The sequence below is a fragment of the Caloenas nicobarica genome, chromosome 7 (assembly GCF_036013445.1).
Source record: "Caloenas nicobarica isolate bCalNic1 chromosome 7, bCalNic1.hap1, whole genome shotgun sequence".
Taxonomy (NCBI): Eukaryota; Metazoa; Chordata; class Aves; order Columbiformes; family Columbidae; genus Caloenas; species Caloenas nicobarica.
Genome location: NC_088251.1, coordinates 15,300,735 through 15,319,411, shown reverse-complemented (window position 1 = coordinate 15,319,411; position 18,677 = coordinate 15,300,735). Strand labels below are relative to the sequence as shown.

The 18,677-nt window shown below is 54.9% G+C and overlaps 2 protein-coding genes across 3 annotated transcripts in view; one reads left to right on the top strand and one right to left on the bottom strand.

Annotated features, from left to right (window-relative positions):
- SLIT1 (slit guidance ligand 1) overlaps positions 1-1,758 on the top strand; it is a 61,182-nt gene extending 59,424 nt beyond the window's left edge. The window contains exons 35-37 of the mRNA XM_065638558.1: positions 41-329; positions 1,224-1,435; positions 1,514-1,758. Coding sequence (XP_065494630.1) covers positions 41-329; positions 1,224-1,435; positions 1,514-1,758 — 746 coding nt within the window. The remainder of the gene's footprint in view (positions 1-40; positions 330-1,223; positions 1,436-1,513) is intronic.
- Positions 1,759-6,027: 4,269 nt separating this feature from the next.
- The window catches only part of LCOR (ligand dependent nuclear receptor corepressor), a 58,234-nt gene continuing 45,584 nt past the window's right edge, over positions 6,028-18,677 (bottom strand). For both annotated transcript variants that reach the window (XM_065638960.1, XM_065638961.1), the window contains one exon: positions 6,028-17,315. In XM_065638960.1, coding sequence (XP_065495032.1) covers positions 12,836-17,315 — 4,480 coding nt within the window. In that variant the 3' untranslated portion in view covers positions 6,028-12,835. The remainder of the gene's footprint in view (positions 17,316-18,677) is intronic.

Below are 18,677 nucleotides of genomic sequence, written 5' to 3'. Positions count from 1 at the left end.
GAGTGGCAGCCAGGCATCCTGACAGCCCTGTTCTCCCCAGGGATGCCCGTGGACGTCAACTCAGCCGCCTTCCGCCTCTGGCAGCTCCTCAATGGCACCAGCTTCCATGGCTGCATCCGCAACCTCTACATCAACAACGAGCTGCAGGACTTCACCAAGACGCGGATGACACCCGGGGTGGTGCCAGGCTGCGAGCCCTGCCGCAAGCTCTACTGCCTGCACGGCATCTGCCAGCCTGCCGGCACCCAGGGCCCCATCTGCCATTGCGAGCCCGGCTGGGATGGGCCCCACTGTGACCAGCCCCGCGGGGGCCCCTGCCAGGGGCACAAGTGAGTGTCCCCGCTCCATCGGCTGCCCCACAGCAATGGCCCTGCCCACCCTTCCCTTTGTCTGTCCGGCCATGCCGTGGCAGTGCTGTGCCATGGTGGCTGCGCCGTGCTGTGGTGGTGTCATGCCATGCCGCTAGCACAGACTCATGTCGGGGGTTGCACTGTGCCCATGGTGCAGTGCCAGAGCCACGCCAGCGCTGTGGCTGGGCTGTGCCACCGTGGCTGTGTTGTCTCAAAGCAGGGTTCTTTCTGCCTGGTGTGTATGCATGTAAGCCAAATTTAGCACACAGCTACAAGATATTGCTTATTACAGAGTTGTGCAAGTCTGGGTGCTGGAATAAAGCCAGCACACCAGAAAGAAAAGTAACAACTATTATATACAAAATCTTATCACTACATTCACATCCTGAGGGCAGTCCTAAAGAGCCAATTGATTACATATTTGCATATTGGTTACATAGTCATTTTAGCGTATAATGAGCAATGTTCAGTTCAAGGACATTTTATCCAGCAGTCTCGAGATATATGTTAAAACAAGACTCAACTAATTGTACGGGCTCCAGAATGTCTAAAGATGCAAAGGTCAGTGATCTGTGTAGTTTCTGATTAGGTGTTTTGCAAGTCACTCTTATCTTCGTTAGAGGAGCAGACTGACCTAAAACTGAGAGGATTTACATATCTTTAAGTTAGGAACTGCCAACAAGGTTCATTCTTTTAAGTGGTAGTGACTAGAGATGTGCCATAGCAGTGCCGTGCTATGGCAGTGCCGTGTCCTTCCCTGTGCGAAGCCGTGCTGGTGCCACGCCGGTGCTGAGCCACACCATGCTCTGTGCTGGTGGGCCGTACATGTTATTGCCATGCTGGCATGTGCCTGACAGTGCTGGGTGCCCACAGGTGTGTGCACGGGCTGTGCCTGCCCCTCGACGCCCTCTCCTACAGCTGCCAGTGCCATGAGGGCTACCAGGGTGCCCTCTGCAACCAGCCTGCCGAGCCGCCTGACCCCTGTCACCACTGGCCCTGCGTCCATGGCCATTGCCGCCTCGCCCCAGGGGGCCAACCCACCTGCGAGTGCCACAGCGGATACACCGGAGCCCTGTGTGACCAAGGTAGGTGCCGGGGAGGTAAGTGCCCAGGGGGAGCAGCCCCACACTGGGACAACCAGGCTGAGCACCACTGTCCCACAGAGCCCGAGTGCCACGGGGAGCCGGTGCGGGACTACCACCAGGTGCAGCGGGGCTACGCCATCTGCCAGACAACACGGCCCGTGGCCTGGGTGGAATGCCGGGGGGCCTGCGGCAGCCCTGGAACTGGCTGCTGCACTGGGCTGCGGCTCCGGCGCAGGAAATACGCCTTCGAGTGCAGCAACGGCGCAACCTTCGTGGAGGAGGTGGAGAAGCCCAGCAAGTGCGGCTGCAGCCAGTGCCTGTGAGCGGCCACTGGCCCCGGAGAGCTGGGGGGCTGGTGGGGAGCCCCCCCATAGCCAAGGACCTTGCTTTGCCCTGCAGCTGTGGTGCTGCTGTCCGGATGTTCCTGAACTGCATCTGCGTTGGGGAACCCTGGCGGAGGGTAGAGCTGTTGCATCTAGAGGTTTGGGGAAAACAAACAAACAAAAAAACAGAAACAAAGCAAATCTGTAGATAGAGGATTTTTAAGAACTGCAGCTGCACATATGTGTGGATATGGGGTCGCCACTCTGCCCAGCTGCTCCCTGCCTGCTCCCTGCGGCACTCTGCCTTCCCCTGGCGCAGCCCTGCAGCCATGGAGGGCAGTGCCTGTGTCCCTCTGTGTTTCCCCTCCCCGGCAGCCCCATTCCTTGTGTCCATCCAGGTGAGCTGAGGGCTTTTCCAACCCTTGGGGCTGGAGCAGAGGGGGCTGAGGTGGCAGAGCCTCACAGACTGTGGCGAGCTGGGGCTGGCAGAGGGCTGCGTGGTGCACTTGCGTCTTGTGGTTCCGGCAAGCCCAGAGACCGGCTCCCTGCAGCGAGCAGCTCCCCAGTGCCCTGGCTGGGGGGCTGCAGCCCAGAGTGCCCCAAATAATGTCACCAGCTCCACAGCTGCAGCCCGATCTGGTGGCACTTCTGAGCTGTGCTCACTGGCTGAGCTCTGGGTTGCATGGGACACAGCTCCAGCCATGGCAGTGGCATCAGGGCCATACTGGGTGGAGCGGGACCAGGCTGGTCTCAGGCATGCTGAGCAAGGGTGCGGGCAGTGGGGCACGGGTATCTGGGGGGGTCCCAGCACCAGCCCTGCCGTGTTCCATGAGGTCCAGCACTGTGCTATTTAAGTGGAGGGGGCCCCAAATGCTGCCAGAACAGGCGAGTGGCTCTGCTCAGGGCTGGGAGCTGCATGGGGCAGCACGAGAACCCCTTTCCTCCAGGCTCGACCCTGGGGGAGCTCTGCGGCTGGGTGCTCCATGTCCCACTGGCCCAGGCAGCTGGGGCAGGAGGCTGCTGGGACAGCCAGGGTGTGGGTTTGCTGTGCCCATCACAGGGGCATCAGCCTTGTGGGTGCTGGGGCCAGTTCGAAGATGCTGAGGATGCCCAAGCCTGCAAACCTGGAGCCGACCCTGCTGCCAGGGCAGGTGCCATCAGCTCCTGGACTTGGTGTGGGTGCCCAGGCAGCCCCCTCAGAGCCTGCAGCGGCTGCAGGACGAAGAGCCCGTGCCGGGGAACCGCACAGTCCTGACCTTCGCAGCATCACTTCTACACCCATGGGGACCAAGGATGGTGGAGGACCGACTTTGGACACTATGCGCAGCTAGAGAATGTGTCACCACGTCACCCAGGTGGACAAAGTCACCCCAGGACAGCAACCCCGGGTCCCTCCATCTCATCATTCCAGCGCATCGGCTTCAGGTCTGCACTGCCAGCTGCAGCCAGGCTCCGGGCATCTCTGCCAGGTGCACCTGGCTCCGTGGGTGCCATCGCCATCCCTGCTCACCAGCGGCATCCAGGACATTCCCACCGCCATGGGAATGTGTTTCTGCCACAAACGTCCTCTCCACGGGAGCCCCCTCTGCCACACAGAGTAGCTGGGACGTGTCTCATTTTGCCCGTGGCCTGGCCGAGGCTTGGTTGTGTTGTGTTTCTGTTCTTGCTGTAAGCTAACCGCTAAAGTATCTCTTTATACAGAATACTTACAGATTCTAATATATATTTGTATTTCATTTTGTTATAGTATTTTTATATGTTCGGGGTCAACAAATGATGTTTTCTTTTTGTTTACAGATGCTACTGGGCAGGAAAATGACGGTGGCTTTGTTTGGCCCGTGGGGTTTGTGTGTGTCACTGTTGAAGACGCTGGTTTGTACTAGGCTGGCAAGGGAGGTACTGAGCATCCTTCCGCTGGCAGAGGCTGTATTGTTTTAGGAGATGTTTGGTATTGTCTATGTTGTCTTCCATGTGAACATGACATTTATTCAGTCAGAGGCTTGGCCTCTTCTTTCCTGGAGGGGAGAAGGGGGCAGCTGGTGCTCAGGAGCTGCTGGGGAGATAGTTGGTCTTACCATGGGTGTTGACCTGCTGCTCCTGGAGCAGCCCCAGCCACCTCTTCTGGCCAGAGCACCGCTCACACAGTGCGGGGACGTGCAGCCCCGGGCTGAGGGTTCATGTTCTGCGAAAGCCGGGGTTCTCTCTGCACCACCTTGCAGAAGGAACCATCACTGCCTGGGGCGAGTGTGGGGCAGTGGGAGAAGGCAAAGGGCCAGGTGTCCCTTGTGGAGATGGAACAGCTGAGGGGGAAACGGGGCACCTGTACCTCTTTGGGAAGGGGAGATGGGACCTGGGTAGCATGAAGGGATTGCACTGTTTGTGCCACAGAAGGTGGCACCACCAGCTCGGGTGTGGGCACACTCAAATCCCACCTGGGCATTTATATCCCCTCTCCAGAGAGTAGGGGTCCCATCCCACCTGGAGGGTGCCAGCTTACTGCCCCCCTCGTGCACTCACTCACCTTCGCCCTTCCCCAGTTATCACACCAAACAGATGTTGATATCAAAGAAATGTTTAATAAGCTGCAATAAAATACGGACCTTTAGAAAGCTCATAGGGTGAATATCGACAGCAAAGAAAAGAAAACAAGGTGGTGGGAATCCTTGAGGAGTTCAGATCTGAGTCAGGGACCTTTTACCTGGAACAATAACACAAATTCTTCCATAGGCTAGGATGAAATAAAAGACAGGAGCACAGAGTTCACAAAATGTCAACATTTAGAGAGTCAATACATATTCAAAGTTCAAATGACCCAGCTCTTATAGCTATACATATTGATTTAAAGCAACTTAATATAATTTTCTTTTCTTTTTTTTTTTTTTTTTTATATACACTTTCAAAGGTTCGTCAGGTGAGGTATGTAAACATTATCTAATGGAAACCCCTCTCCACATTTCCAACCGAGAATTCACAGCAGACAGTTCATTTTCCCAACTCGCGACGCGGTACGTCCCGCTCCCCAGAGCAACCGGGAATGCCGGCCCAAGCCACGGCTCTCCCAGGCGCCGCCACCGGCTCCCAGTTCCCACCGCTGGTCTGTACAGTTCACATTGCTTAGGCTCAAACATACAGTACCGGACAGGAGGACTTTTCAGCTCAGTGTCTAAAATTCATATAGAAACAAACAGAAACAAAACTCTCCCAGGGAAGCAGACACAGATGAAGGAAAAACATTGGCCATCAAGGTGGAGATAATATTTAAACCTTGAGCATCTTAAGAAAAAAATTGCTGGGTTGTTGTTGCCTTTTTTTCCCTTTTCTGTCTTTCTTTTTTTTTTTTTTTTTTTTTTTAACACACCTGTTCCAAGGGTGAAGGAAGCATGGGGCTGGCAAGGGGTCCTGTGGGGCCAGGACCCAGCAGCACTCCCCGCTCCACCCTCCAAAATCGGGGACCCATCACCATAAAAGCAGCAATGATCCTGCTGACGCTGCCCCACACAGACAGCTGGGGCGGGGGGCACAGCCAGCAAACACTTCCAGCAAAAAGGGGGTAAAAAAACTCAGAAAACCACACACACACAACAGAAAAAAACAAACGCAGAATCAAAAACCAAACACGCTTAGGAAAAAAAATGACCAAATTACCTCACACCCCCTGGAAGGAGAATAAAAATTGCAGAACAGCAAGTAAGCAAACGACCTTCTGGAACCAGCACTGGCGTTTTAAGGGTGACTGTTGCACTGTCCCGGGGGTCACCCACACCCACAGGATGTGCAGGAGCCCCAAAAGGCAGCTGCTCGCTGCAGTAATTCACTAGTGGGAGTTTGCTATCAGTAACTACCTACCCTACCCTGGCCGTTTTAGCGGGGGTTCCCTCGGGGTGACAGCAGCTCCCACTTCCCACATCCCTGGGGACACCTCCTTGGGTATCCCCAGGTCAAGAGACCCCCCCATCCCACACTGGACCAAGCCCCTGCCAGGAGTGGGGTCATTCCCAGCTGGCCCTGAGCCCCGAGAGCCCCTGCCATCAAAGCAGGCATTATTACTACAAATCTTATTGCTTGCAGTGCCCCCCTCCTGGGGAACGGCCGTCCCATCGGCCATGGGAGCTCACTGTCCCCCTGGGGACCGTGGCCATTGACCAGGTCTGACATTATCACAATGAGATGAAGAGAAAAAGTTAATGCTTCAACTTTTGATGTGACATAAAAAACAAATGAAACACCGCCACCGCCCCCCACCCCATTCCCATCCCGTCCCCCCACGCCATAGCCAGCCCTTTGGTTGCGGTGCGCTGGGTGATACAGCCCCACCAACCAACACACCAGTCAGAACAAGAATCTGTGGAAAGCCCATGAAATAAATATTAAAAAAGACTATTTACAATATTAGATCTGTGAGCACGAATTGAGAGAAAAAATGCTTTTTCCTGCCCCCCAAAAGCTTAAAAAGTAGGTTAGCATCCTGCCGCCTAGCACAACACTATCTTACATGGCACCTACACATAATATATATTCACATTTCATTTTAAAATTAGGTACTCTTACAAACAGACTTAGAAAACATTAGTTAGCAACATATCCCAAGGGACTGGCCGGCCCGGCCTCTGGACCCACGCCACGCCGCAAACACCGGCTGGCTGCATCCCAGCTCCTCCGGCTGCCCCCGAGCTGCCAACCTGCCCTGATTCGAAACTGCCAGCTGCCCCCCGCCATCCTCCGGGGAGGGGGTGGAAGTGCTCGTGAAAGAAAGGGCTTGTCCACAGGGAGGGGAGGAGGAGGAACGGGGACCATGATTTCTGCTAAGCCTAGGGGTGAGCTTAATACAAACAAGAACTCCTGAGAACATCTTAGAACAGATGGATTCATTTCACAACCACCAAGCTAAAGGATGGGCCAAACGGATGCTACGATACATGGGGTCAAGGGAAACACGGGCGATGTGGGGACATCGTAGCCTTGCCGTTTGCTCAAAAACACCTACCGCTACAAGAAAAGCTGCAGTGGCATTCCCTGGCAGGGGGAGCCTCCCCACACCTCGCTCCTGGGCCGTCCACGCGTACAGCCCAAGGATGCAGACTGCAGGATGCCGTGGCTGGGGCTCAGCCCTCTTCCCCTGGTGCAACAACCGACGGTGGAAAGGCGACAGCCCATGCCGGACAGACAGAAGCCCACAGCTCCCTGCCGCCCCAGGCACTGCCCGTGCCCACGGGAGGCTGGGCACTGCAGCTTTCCCAGCCACCTTCAACAGGGAATGCAGTTGTCACACTGAAAGAATACAGGCTGGAGGGAGAAACTGTCCATCAACAGTTCTTAAAAGCAGGACAGCAGTACATCTGCATCCTTCTGAGATTGCGTGTCTATTTCCTGGGAGGTTACAAGGGGCTAGCAGAGCTTTCAGAAACATCAGCATTTCCAAAGGTGCTGTGCAAGTGGCTGGGACACAGCCTGGGCTGCAGCTTTGCTCATCCACACACCAGCAAAAAGCAGCTCCAGATTCCTGTCAGCCTGCTAGGTCCAGCACCGCACAGCTCTCCCCAGCCCAGGAGGGACGGGGACACGAGAGCAGTGGAGACAAGGTCATCTCACTGTCCCGGCTCACGGAGGATGATCAGCAATGCAGCTGGAAGCGTCAGCACCAGCGACCCAGCGCTTTGGAAGACGTTTCCTCAAATGCGTTTCACTGATATGTGGGCAACTGATCACAGAAACACCACTACACACAGCAAACAGGAGCAAGGGCCTCATCAGTGATGAATTATTAGTGATGAATACAAACATGTGCACACCTTGGATATACTGCACACACCCCATCAGCCAAGACACTCACTCCAGGGCACGCATTGCTAGACAAGAACCAAACAGCTACAATCAGAAGGAGCCATCCTGGGCTCCAACTGCTCTTGCTGCAGCCCTCAATCCCCCAACAGATAAATTTTGACTCTGAGCTCAGCAAACCCAGCCCCTCCTGGAGGTCAGTTAAGATGGATGGTTCCTGATCACAAGAAGTGTGAAGACCCTGAGCTGCCAATGACAAGGTGAGAGAGGAAAAGGTAACCATGCAAACGAGGTGGGGAGGTCTGGCAGCAAAGGGACAGTGAAGACATCTGTGGAGGTGCAGAGCTAAAAAGATGCTGCTGCTGGTAGACAGACCAGAGGAGCTGGGATGGAGACTATTACAGTTTCAAGAATAGGATGAGAAAGTGGCCAGCACGGAAAGCCAAAGTAACAGCAAAATGAGAGTCCTGTTTTGTGGGACACAGCACTTGTGCTGAAATGGGGGCTGAGGATGCAGAGCAGGAAGCTGCGGGGTGGCTGAGGAGGAGGAGAAGGAGGAAGAGGAGGAGCGCAATGAGGCTGCAGAGCTGAGGATGGCACTGTGGTAGTGCCAGTGGGCAGCACTGCACCACAGCAAGCAGAAACGCGCTGATGGCCATGTGGAACAAGGCAATAAAGCCTGTTGCTGATCTCCTTCCATTCATTAAGATCGGCTGCAGCTCCCTGTGCATCCCTTGCATTGCGTAGAAACTTCATTTACTGCAAATAGGTTGCTCTGAAGCGGGGGCCGTGCCCCAGCAGCACACCTCACCACTGCCTCGCTGCAGAACAAACAGAAGCAAGCAGTGCAAGTGCCAAGTCAATAACAAAGAGCAACAGGTTATATATGCTATTACCTCTACGTATTTCTGTGTCTTTTGTGTACTCTTCTAGCTGAAACATGGCTGCATGGAGAGGGGAAGTTGAGAAGTAAATTGGGAAGGGAGTAATGCAACATGAGGACTGAATAGGAAAAAAAGAAAAGGAAAAAAATTCAAACATCTGAGCACTGATAAAGAAAACAGAGCTACCCAGGCAATGCCACCCTGCCAGGGAGTCACCTCACATGCAGACCCTTTAATTAATTAGCAAATTACAGCATTCCTCCTTCCTGCCCCAAAGTAAAGCTCTCACAAAAGTAAGTGTGAAGCACATTAAAAGCAGGTCTTGTAGTCTGCAAGACCTGGCAGCTACTACTGGTGTCAAGTGGAGAATGCACACAGGGGAGGCCAAGGGGCCACAAACAGCATCTCCCAGAGCGGTGACAGCAGGGAAAGCAGCCCGGCAAGGAGCTGGGGGTTTCCTCAGAGCAGAAACTCTCAATGCTTTTCTAGAGAGGATGACCATCCCTGGTCTATCTCTCCCCTGGGGTAATCCAAAGGATTGCACAAATCTGAAATTCAGAGAATTTACACTAAAGCACCAATATTCCCACTGGGAGGTGGGCTGGCGAGGGCATGCCCCGAGTGCTCGCTGCAATAACTCAGCCACAGGTGATGGCTTCACCCTACCCATCCCTTGACAAACAAGCCTCCTCTCTGTAAAAACCACCTGCATGATTTAAACCCACCACCGAGCGCAGCAGCTGTGGGAGGAAACATTCCTGCTGGCTCCTCACAAGCGGCACGATGGAGAGACGAAATCACTCCGGTTCTCCTCAAAACTGTAATTTTTAAATAAAGGGGAGTTGTTGGGAGAAAAGGAGAAGGTGGGGAACAGAGCAGCCCTGAGCAGGGAGCTGACAAGACCCCAGATCAAGTCACCCCCGCCTTGGTAACTCCTGCGAGCCCCTGCTCCCCGTCCCTGTGGATGCCCACAGTGCTGCTCATCTGCCCACCCGGGCCAGGCGCCCACGAGGGATAACGCAGCACACGCCCAGTCTGGGCTGGCCCCAGGCAGCAGTCTGAGGCCAATCTTTGAAAAAAGCCTCAGAATTATTTGCTTTCTCTTCATTTCCTTTCTGAAGACAAGAAAAACAGCCAAGCTCAGACCACTTGTTTCAGCCCCATCCTGACACAAAGCACACCCTCTACCTTTCCTCATTAAAGGGAGCAGAAATTCAGATTTACATCTACGAGGCACTGCCCAGCTCCCATTAAAAGTCAGTAGGCTCCTTGCACAGATTTCACAAGTGTTACTCTTTGCACAGAGCACGCTGGAGCTGATGTGGGAAAGCCAGGGATTGCTGAACACCCCTGGCATCCCCCCCGGGAGGGACAGAGCTGCTGGCTGAAGGCGATGGGAGCCTGGGACAGCCTGCGAGCGCTTTGTGCCTCAGGCCACTTTGCCTGCACGCTGCCCAGAGTGGCCAAGGCCACCTCAGTCCCTCCCAGAGCCCTGCGACTCCTACAGCATCTGCTGACAGGGCTTAGTCCCACAGGGACCTGCCTTCAGCACAGGAGATCTCCATCCAACTGAGCTGAAACACAGCAGTTTGGCAGAAAACTACAGACTGATCCTCGGAATTCAAAAGGGTGGGGGAGGAATGCAGTTGCCCTTTGAGCATCTCTGATTCCTCCTCATGATGGGTCCTGGCCATTCCTCTCCAGAGCTCTCACAGACACTGCCGGGAACACCTAAACCAAGCGGCACGCGCCAAACCCAGCCAGATGCTCCTCTCCCACACCAGTGTGACACCCGCTGTCTGCCACCCTTGCCACGCTGGGCCAACTGGTGCTGGTGGAGCCCCAGGGTGCAGGAAGACAGGTGGGAGGCTGGAGCAGCAGCACCCCAACCAGAAAGCCTCTCTCCACTTGTTTTGTCCAGGTTTTTATCCTAATGAAGTTCCCACTGCCAGAAGCACAGAAGATGGAGAGCAGAGCAACCTGCATTTACCAGCAGCTAAAAAATTAGAGAGAAAGGGACAGAGAAAGCCCCGAGGAGCACCTGGTGCCCCACAGGTGCTGCAGGAGCGATGGTGAAGGATTGGGAAAGAGGGGTTGGAAAGGATGGGAAAAAGGAGGTTTGCTGCTGGGGAGCAGCATCAGGAGCTGCAGCCCAGGGGAAGGAGGGGGAACCCCAGGCCCAACTGCCTACGGAGAGGCTGCCCCAGCCGGAGGGAAGAGTGGGGACCCAAAGTATGGGTGGAGAAACAACAGGGAAAGACAACCTGTAGGAAAGGTACAGCTCAGTCATTTAATTGCCATCAGTGCCCTCCTGCCTCACACCTCTCCTGAAATGCTTTTAAATCTTTTCTGATGGAATGTTTGACATATTTAATGCATGTGGTAAAAATTAAAGTAATAGATAACTTCATATTAATCTGTACAGGGAGTGACAGGCTAGATTTAATCACTTCCTAGCTGTTCAGAGAGTTAACTTATTCTAGCATGATTCAAAGGAAAGGTAAAGAATTTCTCTTTTTTTAAATCAGCCATTTCATAGTAAGAGAAAAATGTGCCGCAGCCTCATGTGCGTCAGCGCTGGGGGAAGGGAATACCTGCAAGAGAGCCAGACGTGCTCTGTGAAGGGCGTGCAAATCTCTACCGCCTTCTTTCATCCTCTATACTAAATGGGTACAATGAAAGATTTAAAGACAATTATCTGCTTTCCACCTCCAGTCCACAGGCTTTGGGATCTGGGGTTCAATGCCAACCATGAAAAGCAATTCCTATTGCAGCTGAGCTCTCTCGAGCCTCTGCCCCCAGAGCAAGCATCTCTCCAATGCCTGCAGCCTCGCCCTGAGCAGGGACAAGGCGCTGAGCAAGGACCAGCGAGCGGCTGTTAAAGGTTGGGTGACCCCAGAGCCCTCACGGTGCCCTCTCGGGCATCGGTGCTTTCTGCACGGGGGGAGGCTTGCATCAGGATTCACGCACACAGACTTTGTGCAGCGACACGAAAGTGAAATGATGGAGATGCAATGGCTGAGGAGAGTCCCGTCCCCGAGCACAGACCCAACAGTCCCTTCTCAGCCAGCAAGCATCCCTGTCCGGCAGAGCCAGCACAGCCGCCTGCTCTGTGCCCCTCTAACAGGTTTTTCTCAGAGCTGCTGGGCACTGTGATCCTGTTCCGCCACCGCAGACTCCCAGCTGGCTTTTAAATGTGCCGCAGGGGCTTGCAGAGGAGCCCTGCAAAGGGCTCGTGCAGGACAGGGCAGAGGCTTGGCCGCTTTCAGACTCCACAGCACCACGCACAAGCAAGGACAAACCAACCGCAACCTGCTAGTAAAAGGACAAAATGCAAATTACAGTAAAAAAATAAACTTAAGTCAGTCCCTTCTCTCAACCCTATTCCAACTGCAAATCCTGGCTTAGGAGGGTGCCAGGCAAGACATGTACAAGAGCACAGGGCAACGGCCAGGGCTCTCCTGCTGCAGAGCACCTGCTGCATCAGGAGCTCGAGCCTGTAAAAAAGGAGAGATTCAGCCTTCAGCAAAGCGCTGTGGAAACTGCTTTGCCATCAGAGACCACAGAAATCACCATGAGCGCAGCAAAATGGGAGCAGGAGGTCTGTCCAAAAGCAGGGCATGGCAGGACCGATTCATCCCTGAAGCCAGCAAGAAATAAAGAGAGATACAGCCCAGTGCGCCTGCCCGGCAGCAGTGGACACGGCAGCCTGGTACCTGCAGCATCACCTCTGCCTGAGCGGGACCTCCCCACCCCTCGGGCTGTGCAACTGGGGAGCGTGGCAGCCCCCCATCAGCAGTACACACACCAGTAGCTAATTAACACTTTTGTGCAGGTAACAGTATGGGACACCAGCAGCCGCTACTAACGAACCGACAAAAGACAGATTTGCCTTTCTCTCCCTCAATGATGGGAAATGTTTTGGTTTTGCTTTGAATGCCACTAAGAAGACAAACAGAAGGAGGACTCTGAAGGAAAGGGAAATGTTTGCGTGCACCCAAAGGCTGCTGAAAGCTACTTCATGTGCACGAAGGTGGTTTTCTTTCTGCTACAGTACAAGTGCTTGTGCCTCAAGTATAAAACGCAAGCCTCCAAATCACACAGACGAGCTTCTTATTTTTATTTTTAAAGTGATAAATAAGGCACTGTACTTTTAACTAAAACTGCCTGGTTCCAAGTTTTAAAAAAACGCAAGGAACTTTCCAACTCCAGAAACTTCCTTCTGAACAGCAGAGCCAGACAGGCCGACCTCTTCTCTGTCCGAGACACATCTGCCGATGCCTAAAATCACGGGCGTTATCCTTTAAAACTGCGGATTTTAAAGGCTTGCTACAGCTTATAAAAGCAGCTTTAGTTAATGCATGGTAAAGGGTTACTACTATATATCAGTTTTGTACACGGCTACCGGTTCTTCACTATTTCGGATCCAGGCGCGAGCGCTTGCTGTGCGAACAGTCCACTTTTGCCCTCAGCTTCCTCTTGCCCTGCGACCCGTTGCTCTCCTGCATCTTCTTCATGGACCTTGTCAGGGTCTTCCCACCGCTGGGTTTCTTGTTGGCCATCTTTTGCGACCGTGTGGAGGACTCCCCCAGGGGCTTCTGCTTTGGGGACGTGGCCAGCTCATCGTGGCTGAGGGCCAGCACAGCCCGTCTGCTCGTGTTCTCCTTGCCCTTTCGTGTGGGGAGCCGCAGCTTCTCCAGCTGCCTTTTCGGGGCTCTCTTCTCTTTCAAAGACATTTTCCTAGACAGTTTATTGCTCCTTTCCATGGCAGCCTGCTTTCGGGTGGCAGGAGCTTTCATGCTGACCTCCGAATGCTTTATTTTACTGGCCTTCTTGGCAGGCAGCTTGTCCTTGGTGGAGGAGCCAGACCGCTCCTGGACGCTCCCGCTCTCCTTCAGCGTCCTCTTCTTCCTGCTGAGCTGGAGGTCGGCTTTGGGCAAGGGGTCCTCCTGGGACCTGCCCTTCCCCTTCCGCCCCTTTCCCATCCCATCCACTGACAGAGACTTTGCAGGAAAGGCGTCTGCTTTGATCTGCAAGGCCAATTTTGGAGACATCAGCGGGTTGATGCACACGCTCTTCCGGCTCTGCTTGGTCTCCAGGGGTGGGTGGTCCCCGGGGCCATCGCTCTTCTTCTCCGCCTTCACCAGGCGGTGCTGGGCTCGCAGCTTGCCCCGTAGGTTGGAGTACTTGCGCAGGATCCTGGTGCTGGCCTGCGTGGGCAAGCTGGGGGCAGGCTGGATGGTTTTGTCTTCACTCAAGTCCTCAGTGCTGGCATCGGCTGGAGACGTCTGGCTGGGAGCGGTGGCTTCTTCAGCCTCCGCTTTATCAGCGTTCTCCCGAATTTTGGCCCAAAGCTTTTGGTTCTTCAGGTTATTCCGAGCCGGAGTAGTGGCGGCGAACTTCTTGAGGTGTTTTTTCAAACGTTCGGCTTGCAGTGAGCTGGGATAGAGACTGGAGGAGGAGTATTTCTGCATGGGGACTTTGATGGGGGGGATCTCCCCCGGGAGACGGGTGTTGAGTTTCTTCACGATCACTAGCGACCTGGTTTCAGTTGTCTCCATAAACCACTGGCAGATGTCGGACAGCTTAAAGGCCTTCATAAACAGCATCTGGACAGGAGAAAGCTTTTGCACTTCTAGCGACCCTCTACTTTTCCGTGTCCTTTTCTTGCTTTTCCAAATCTCTTTCAGCTTGTCGGCTTTGTTCTTTACCTTGGGGGCTGGCTGCACCTCCTTCTCCAGCTGAATCCAGCCCTTCTGAACTTTCATGTACTGGGCATTGAATTCAGCAATGAGCTCTTGGGTGTCCTCTTCAGCACACCACTCCATGAACTTTGGTTTGCTGTCAGCCATGTCCATGTCCTCCAATGCTGGGGAGTTGTCATTCCCTGGACTGTATTCATCCCTCAGTTTGGGGATCGCTTGCATAGACTCCTTCCCTTGTGTGCTCTTTTTTGCCGTGTCTACAGGTGCAGGTGCGTGTCTTAAGTTATAAAATTGCAGGGCAACCTTTTTATGCTTCACAGCCTTTGCTGGAAGATGCTTGCTTCCTCCTCTGCTGCTGGGACACGGAGGTGAATTGGCCACCAGCTCGGAGTTCTCCAGCTTGCCCGTGTTGGAGCTCTTCTCGTCTTTTGCGCTGCCATCAGCTGGTTTCACATCCACTTGCTCGGTATCATTTGCAGGTACGCTGGTCTCCAGAGGGAGGAGAATGCTTTGCTTCTCAGAATCAGCCTTGACGCAGATTTCCAGCATCTCACCCAGTTGACTTTGGCTGCCATTAGCAGCGGGGTCGTCTTTAGAGGAATTTTCTCCCTGTGCTGCAGTCTCTTTCGCTAAGATGCTTTTATGGGCTTGTCTAGTAGTGACACCATTCTCCTCGTCTGGCTGCTGCTCAGCGATGCTCTCTGGTGCCCGGCCGGTGTCCAGCCCCTTGCTGGATTTGAGCAGCACGTTGGGGAAGCATTCGCTTGGGAAGTGCACGGATACTGCCCCATCCAGCTGCACTTCTCTCTTGAACCGCTTAGCGCCAGGGGTCTTGGAGAATTTGATCTGCAGGTAAGGAAGCTGCACAGAGCTGGAAGAATGAGCATCCTCAGCATTGCCCTCGGCAGGTGACTGGGATTGCTGGCTTCGGAGACACCGGTCCGATGCCACAAGAACTCTCCTGCCTTTCTTTCGTTTCTTGTCTAGACTGTCTTTGGAAGAGGTGGAATCTTTCCCTGCAGCGTCTGAGCTGTGGGGTTCAGGTGGCATCTCCCCTTCAACAGGTTCTTTTTCACCTGCTGGGCTGCTATTCTGCACTGCCTCCCCTTCTGAGACTGCGGGGAGGGCTGTGCTGGCTGGCACGGCCTCCTCTTGCTCACCTGCCACGCCCAATAATTCAGCTTCTGGTTCAGCATCGATGCTTTTGTTCACATCCACGCACTGCAAGGTGGCAGGTGGCTCTGGGGGGCTCTCCCCGTCCGTGGCGGCAGGTGGCTCATCAGGAGCCTGCTGGTCTGGAGAGCATGGGGAGGGCTCTGCCGGGCATGGCCCGTAGGGCTCCGTGTCTCCCGCACCTGGAAGCTGGGCAGGGTCCCCAGCACCGTCAGGGGCCAGGAATGCCGTGTCCGCAGCGGCAGGGGCGTGTGAGGGGGACTTTGGCTCCGGGCTGGTGGGGAGGTCTGGATCAGTTTGTACATCAGAGCCTGGGCAACCTTCCTCCCCGCCAGGTGCTTCTGAGGTGGGAAGCGCAGCAATATCGGCAGCCTGCCCACTGCCGCTGCTGTCCCTGGAGGAGCCCAGGCTGCTGCCAGCCTCCCCGGGAACGGTGCCTCCCACTCTCGTACTCCCTCCTTCAGCAGGAGGGGAGGCAGGGGGCAGCAAGCCGGCCGAGCTGTCCTCTTTCTGCGGGCTGGGTGGAGCAGAGAGGGAGAAGAAGGGCACAGCCATGGCAGCTTCCCTCGACCGCAGCGCCCGGGTGTCCCGGGGCTGCACAGCGCCCAGCTCAGCTCTCTCTCTCGTTTCTCGCCCGGTTGGTGCCCCTTTAGCCAGGAGCCTCAGAGAAACCCTTTTCTCGCCTTCCCGTCCTGCCCCTGCAGACCCCCCCACTGAGAGCACCAGGGGCGGCTTAGCGCTGACGAGGGTCTCTGTTCGCAGGGCCAGGCCGCTGCCCCTCTCCTCTCCCCGGGAGCTCTTCACCAGCGTGCGGACGGTGGGGAGCTCGCAGCACTCCCCGTTGAAGTAGTAACCCCGGGTGCTCTTCCTCGCCGTCTTGCGGGACGACACCGACCGCTGGCTCTCGAAATGGCACTCGGTGATGGGCTGGCTGATGTAGACCACGTCGCACTGGTTGTCGTAGTCGTTGATCCTCAGCCCCGACGCCTTCTTGCTCTTCCGAGTGGACCGGAGGGTGGCTGCCTTGGTGCGGGGATGCCCCCCGGGGGTCCGGTGGGCGGCTGGCGTGGTGCCGGTGGGCAGCCAGCCCTCTTTGGACTTGTCCAGCGGGCCCTTGTCGGCTGGAAGCAGGGGGCAGCCTGCCTTGCCCTTGGCCACGGCATGCAGGTGGTTTTCTTGCTTTGGTCTCGCATCTTGTTCTTTTGCGTCTAAGTCCTGGTGCAAAGATGCTTTTGAGCTGCATTGCAAAGTGTTCTCTTTGTCAGCTCTGCGAGGGGGGGTCACCGCAAAGCCAGGATCCCAGGACTCTTCCGGCAAAGCTCTGAAAGAGCTCTTTTGGGACCCCAGACAGCTGTCTAAGCTGTCCTCGCTGCTGTTCACGTTTGCCACTTTGACCGAGATATAACCTTCCACGAGAGTCTTACCTGCTAGCTGCTCTTTATTGTCCTCACACTTTCTGACACCAGCTTCTTGCTCGTGTCCAGCAGCTTGCTGCCCTTCCAGGCTCTTTGCGGCATGATGGAAATTCAAAGAGGAAGAGTTCAACATGCTGAGGTATCCTTGGGTGGAACTATCCTTTGGACTAGCAGAACGAAGCCTGGTGGCGGGGAGCTCACAGAAGTCCCTTCTCAAAGCAGGACTGGAGCTCTCTGCTTTGTCCAGAGACTTCAGCTCCACCGGTTGCTTCGGGGCTTGTCCCATAACATGCAGGGGGCCATCAGACCCCGACTGTCCTGGGTCCGAGGAAGAAGGGGGCTTTGATTCAGTACAAGTAGCACCCTTATCCTGATTTTCAGTGCTTCGCTGGCTACAACCAGAGCCACAAGTAGATGCCTCCATGCTCTCGGATTCAGACAACTGCTGGCCTTCAGAGTCTGGTTGTACTTCAGTGTATATGTCGTTTAGCACACGAATGAATTGCTTCTGGTGATGTGTACACAGTCTGACCATAAATTTTTCCAGTGGAGACTTCGGCTGATTGTTAGAGTCTATTGCTATTGCCTCTGCTGCATCCTCACTAGAGAGACAAAGAGAGAAGCAATCAGTAACATGTCCCAGGGAACAAAAGTTTATGCTGCAAAACTGGAATAACCCTTCTCCTCCCACTCTGGCCTATTGCTTGCCTGAACTCCAGGTGAGATCAAGCCCCCTGTTGTCACAGGGCTGGCAGGTATCCCCTCAGTCCCCAGCGGGCACACTTATATACGCATACTGCTGGCAGGACACAGACTGCAGTTTTGTTTGTCTCCCACTGCCAGAGCACCCATAATTACCCTTCTGCCTTGGACATCCAGGTGTGTGGGCACCACGTGACACGTTCAAAGCAAACCTAAATTTTCCAGTGTAGAAGGCCCAGCACTCCTGGGACCCACCAGGACAACTGCACACCTCTGCATGCTCCATCTGCACAGCCAGGCCGGCTGGGAGCAGAGCAGCATCCCAGCTGGGTAGCCAGATGCCAGAAATACTGTAAGTCTTCAAATCCTGCTTATGCCTCAGTGGCAGAAGATGGGCCTAGGGCAAACTGAGCAGATCCAAGCCTCCTCTGTAATCAGTGCAGAAATTTTGGTGAGCTCCCAGCCTGCAGGACATGCAGGCAGCAATGCACCCTGTGTGGTGCGGTGCCTTGCCGTTTGCACTGACTTGTGATTTACTGCCATTTAATAAAGCAGCTCTGCAGCTGCAGGGCTGTCAACAAGCTGTGGTCACTCAGAAAGGCGTGATTCTGCAGCACCGGCGCACTGACACTAGCCAGGTCTCAAACTGAGGCAATTACCATTTACCTGCTTGGCAGAGGCAATTAATTAGGACTTACTGGAGGAGAGGCTAAGGGATAATGACCCAGTGTTTGCATGAACTCCTCAGGAGTGCCACTCCAGGTGCTGTTATCGAGACTGTATCTGTTCCCAAGGGCAGCGCAGGCGATTCCCATCCAGTCCTGGCCACCCCGAGGGGGCTGCACGCTGTGGCACCCACACTGCCTGGCACGGGACCTTTGCCAGCAACGCCGGGTTGCTTTGCAGTAACAGTTGCACTTTGCACCTCTTGGCCTTGTACCGAAGGAGTGAAAGTCTTTTCCCCCTCCCTACAGTCCCCCCCCCCAGCATCACACATCGACCTCTCTCACTCAGCTGGGTTGAGGGGGACAACACCTATCGCAGGTTTCAGGGCCAGGGTGAGGAAAAGCAGCTTTTTCTGGAGTGGGTTTTCCCTCCCCACGCTGCCAGGTCCAGGGCTTGACAGGTGGACAAGGAGAAAGAGCCCCGGCTCCGAGGAGCCGTGGGCAGAGAGGAGGAGGAGAGAAAGCTGGGGAGCGGAGCCGGCCGTGCTGGGTGGCAGTGCCGTGCCGGAGCCAGCCGAGGCAGCCTCACCTGCTGCT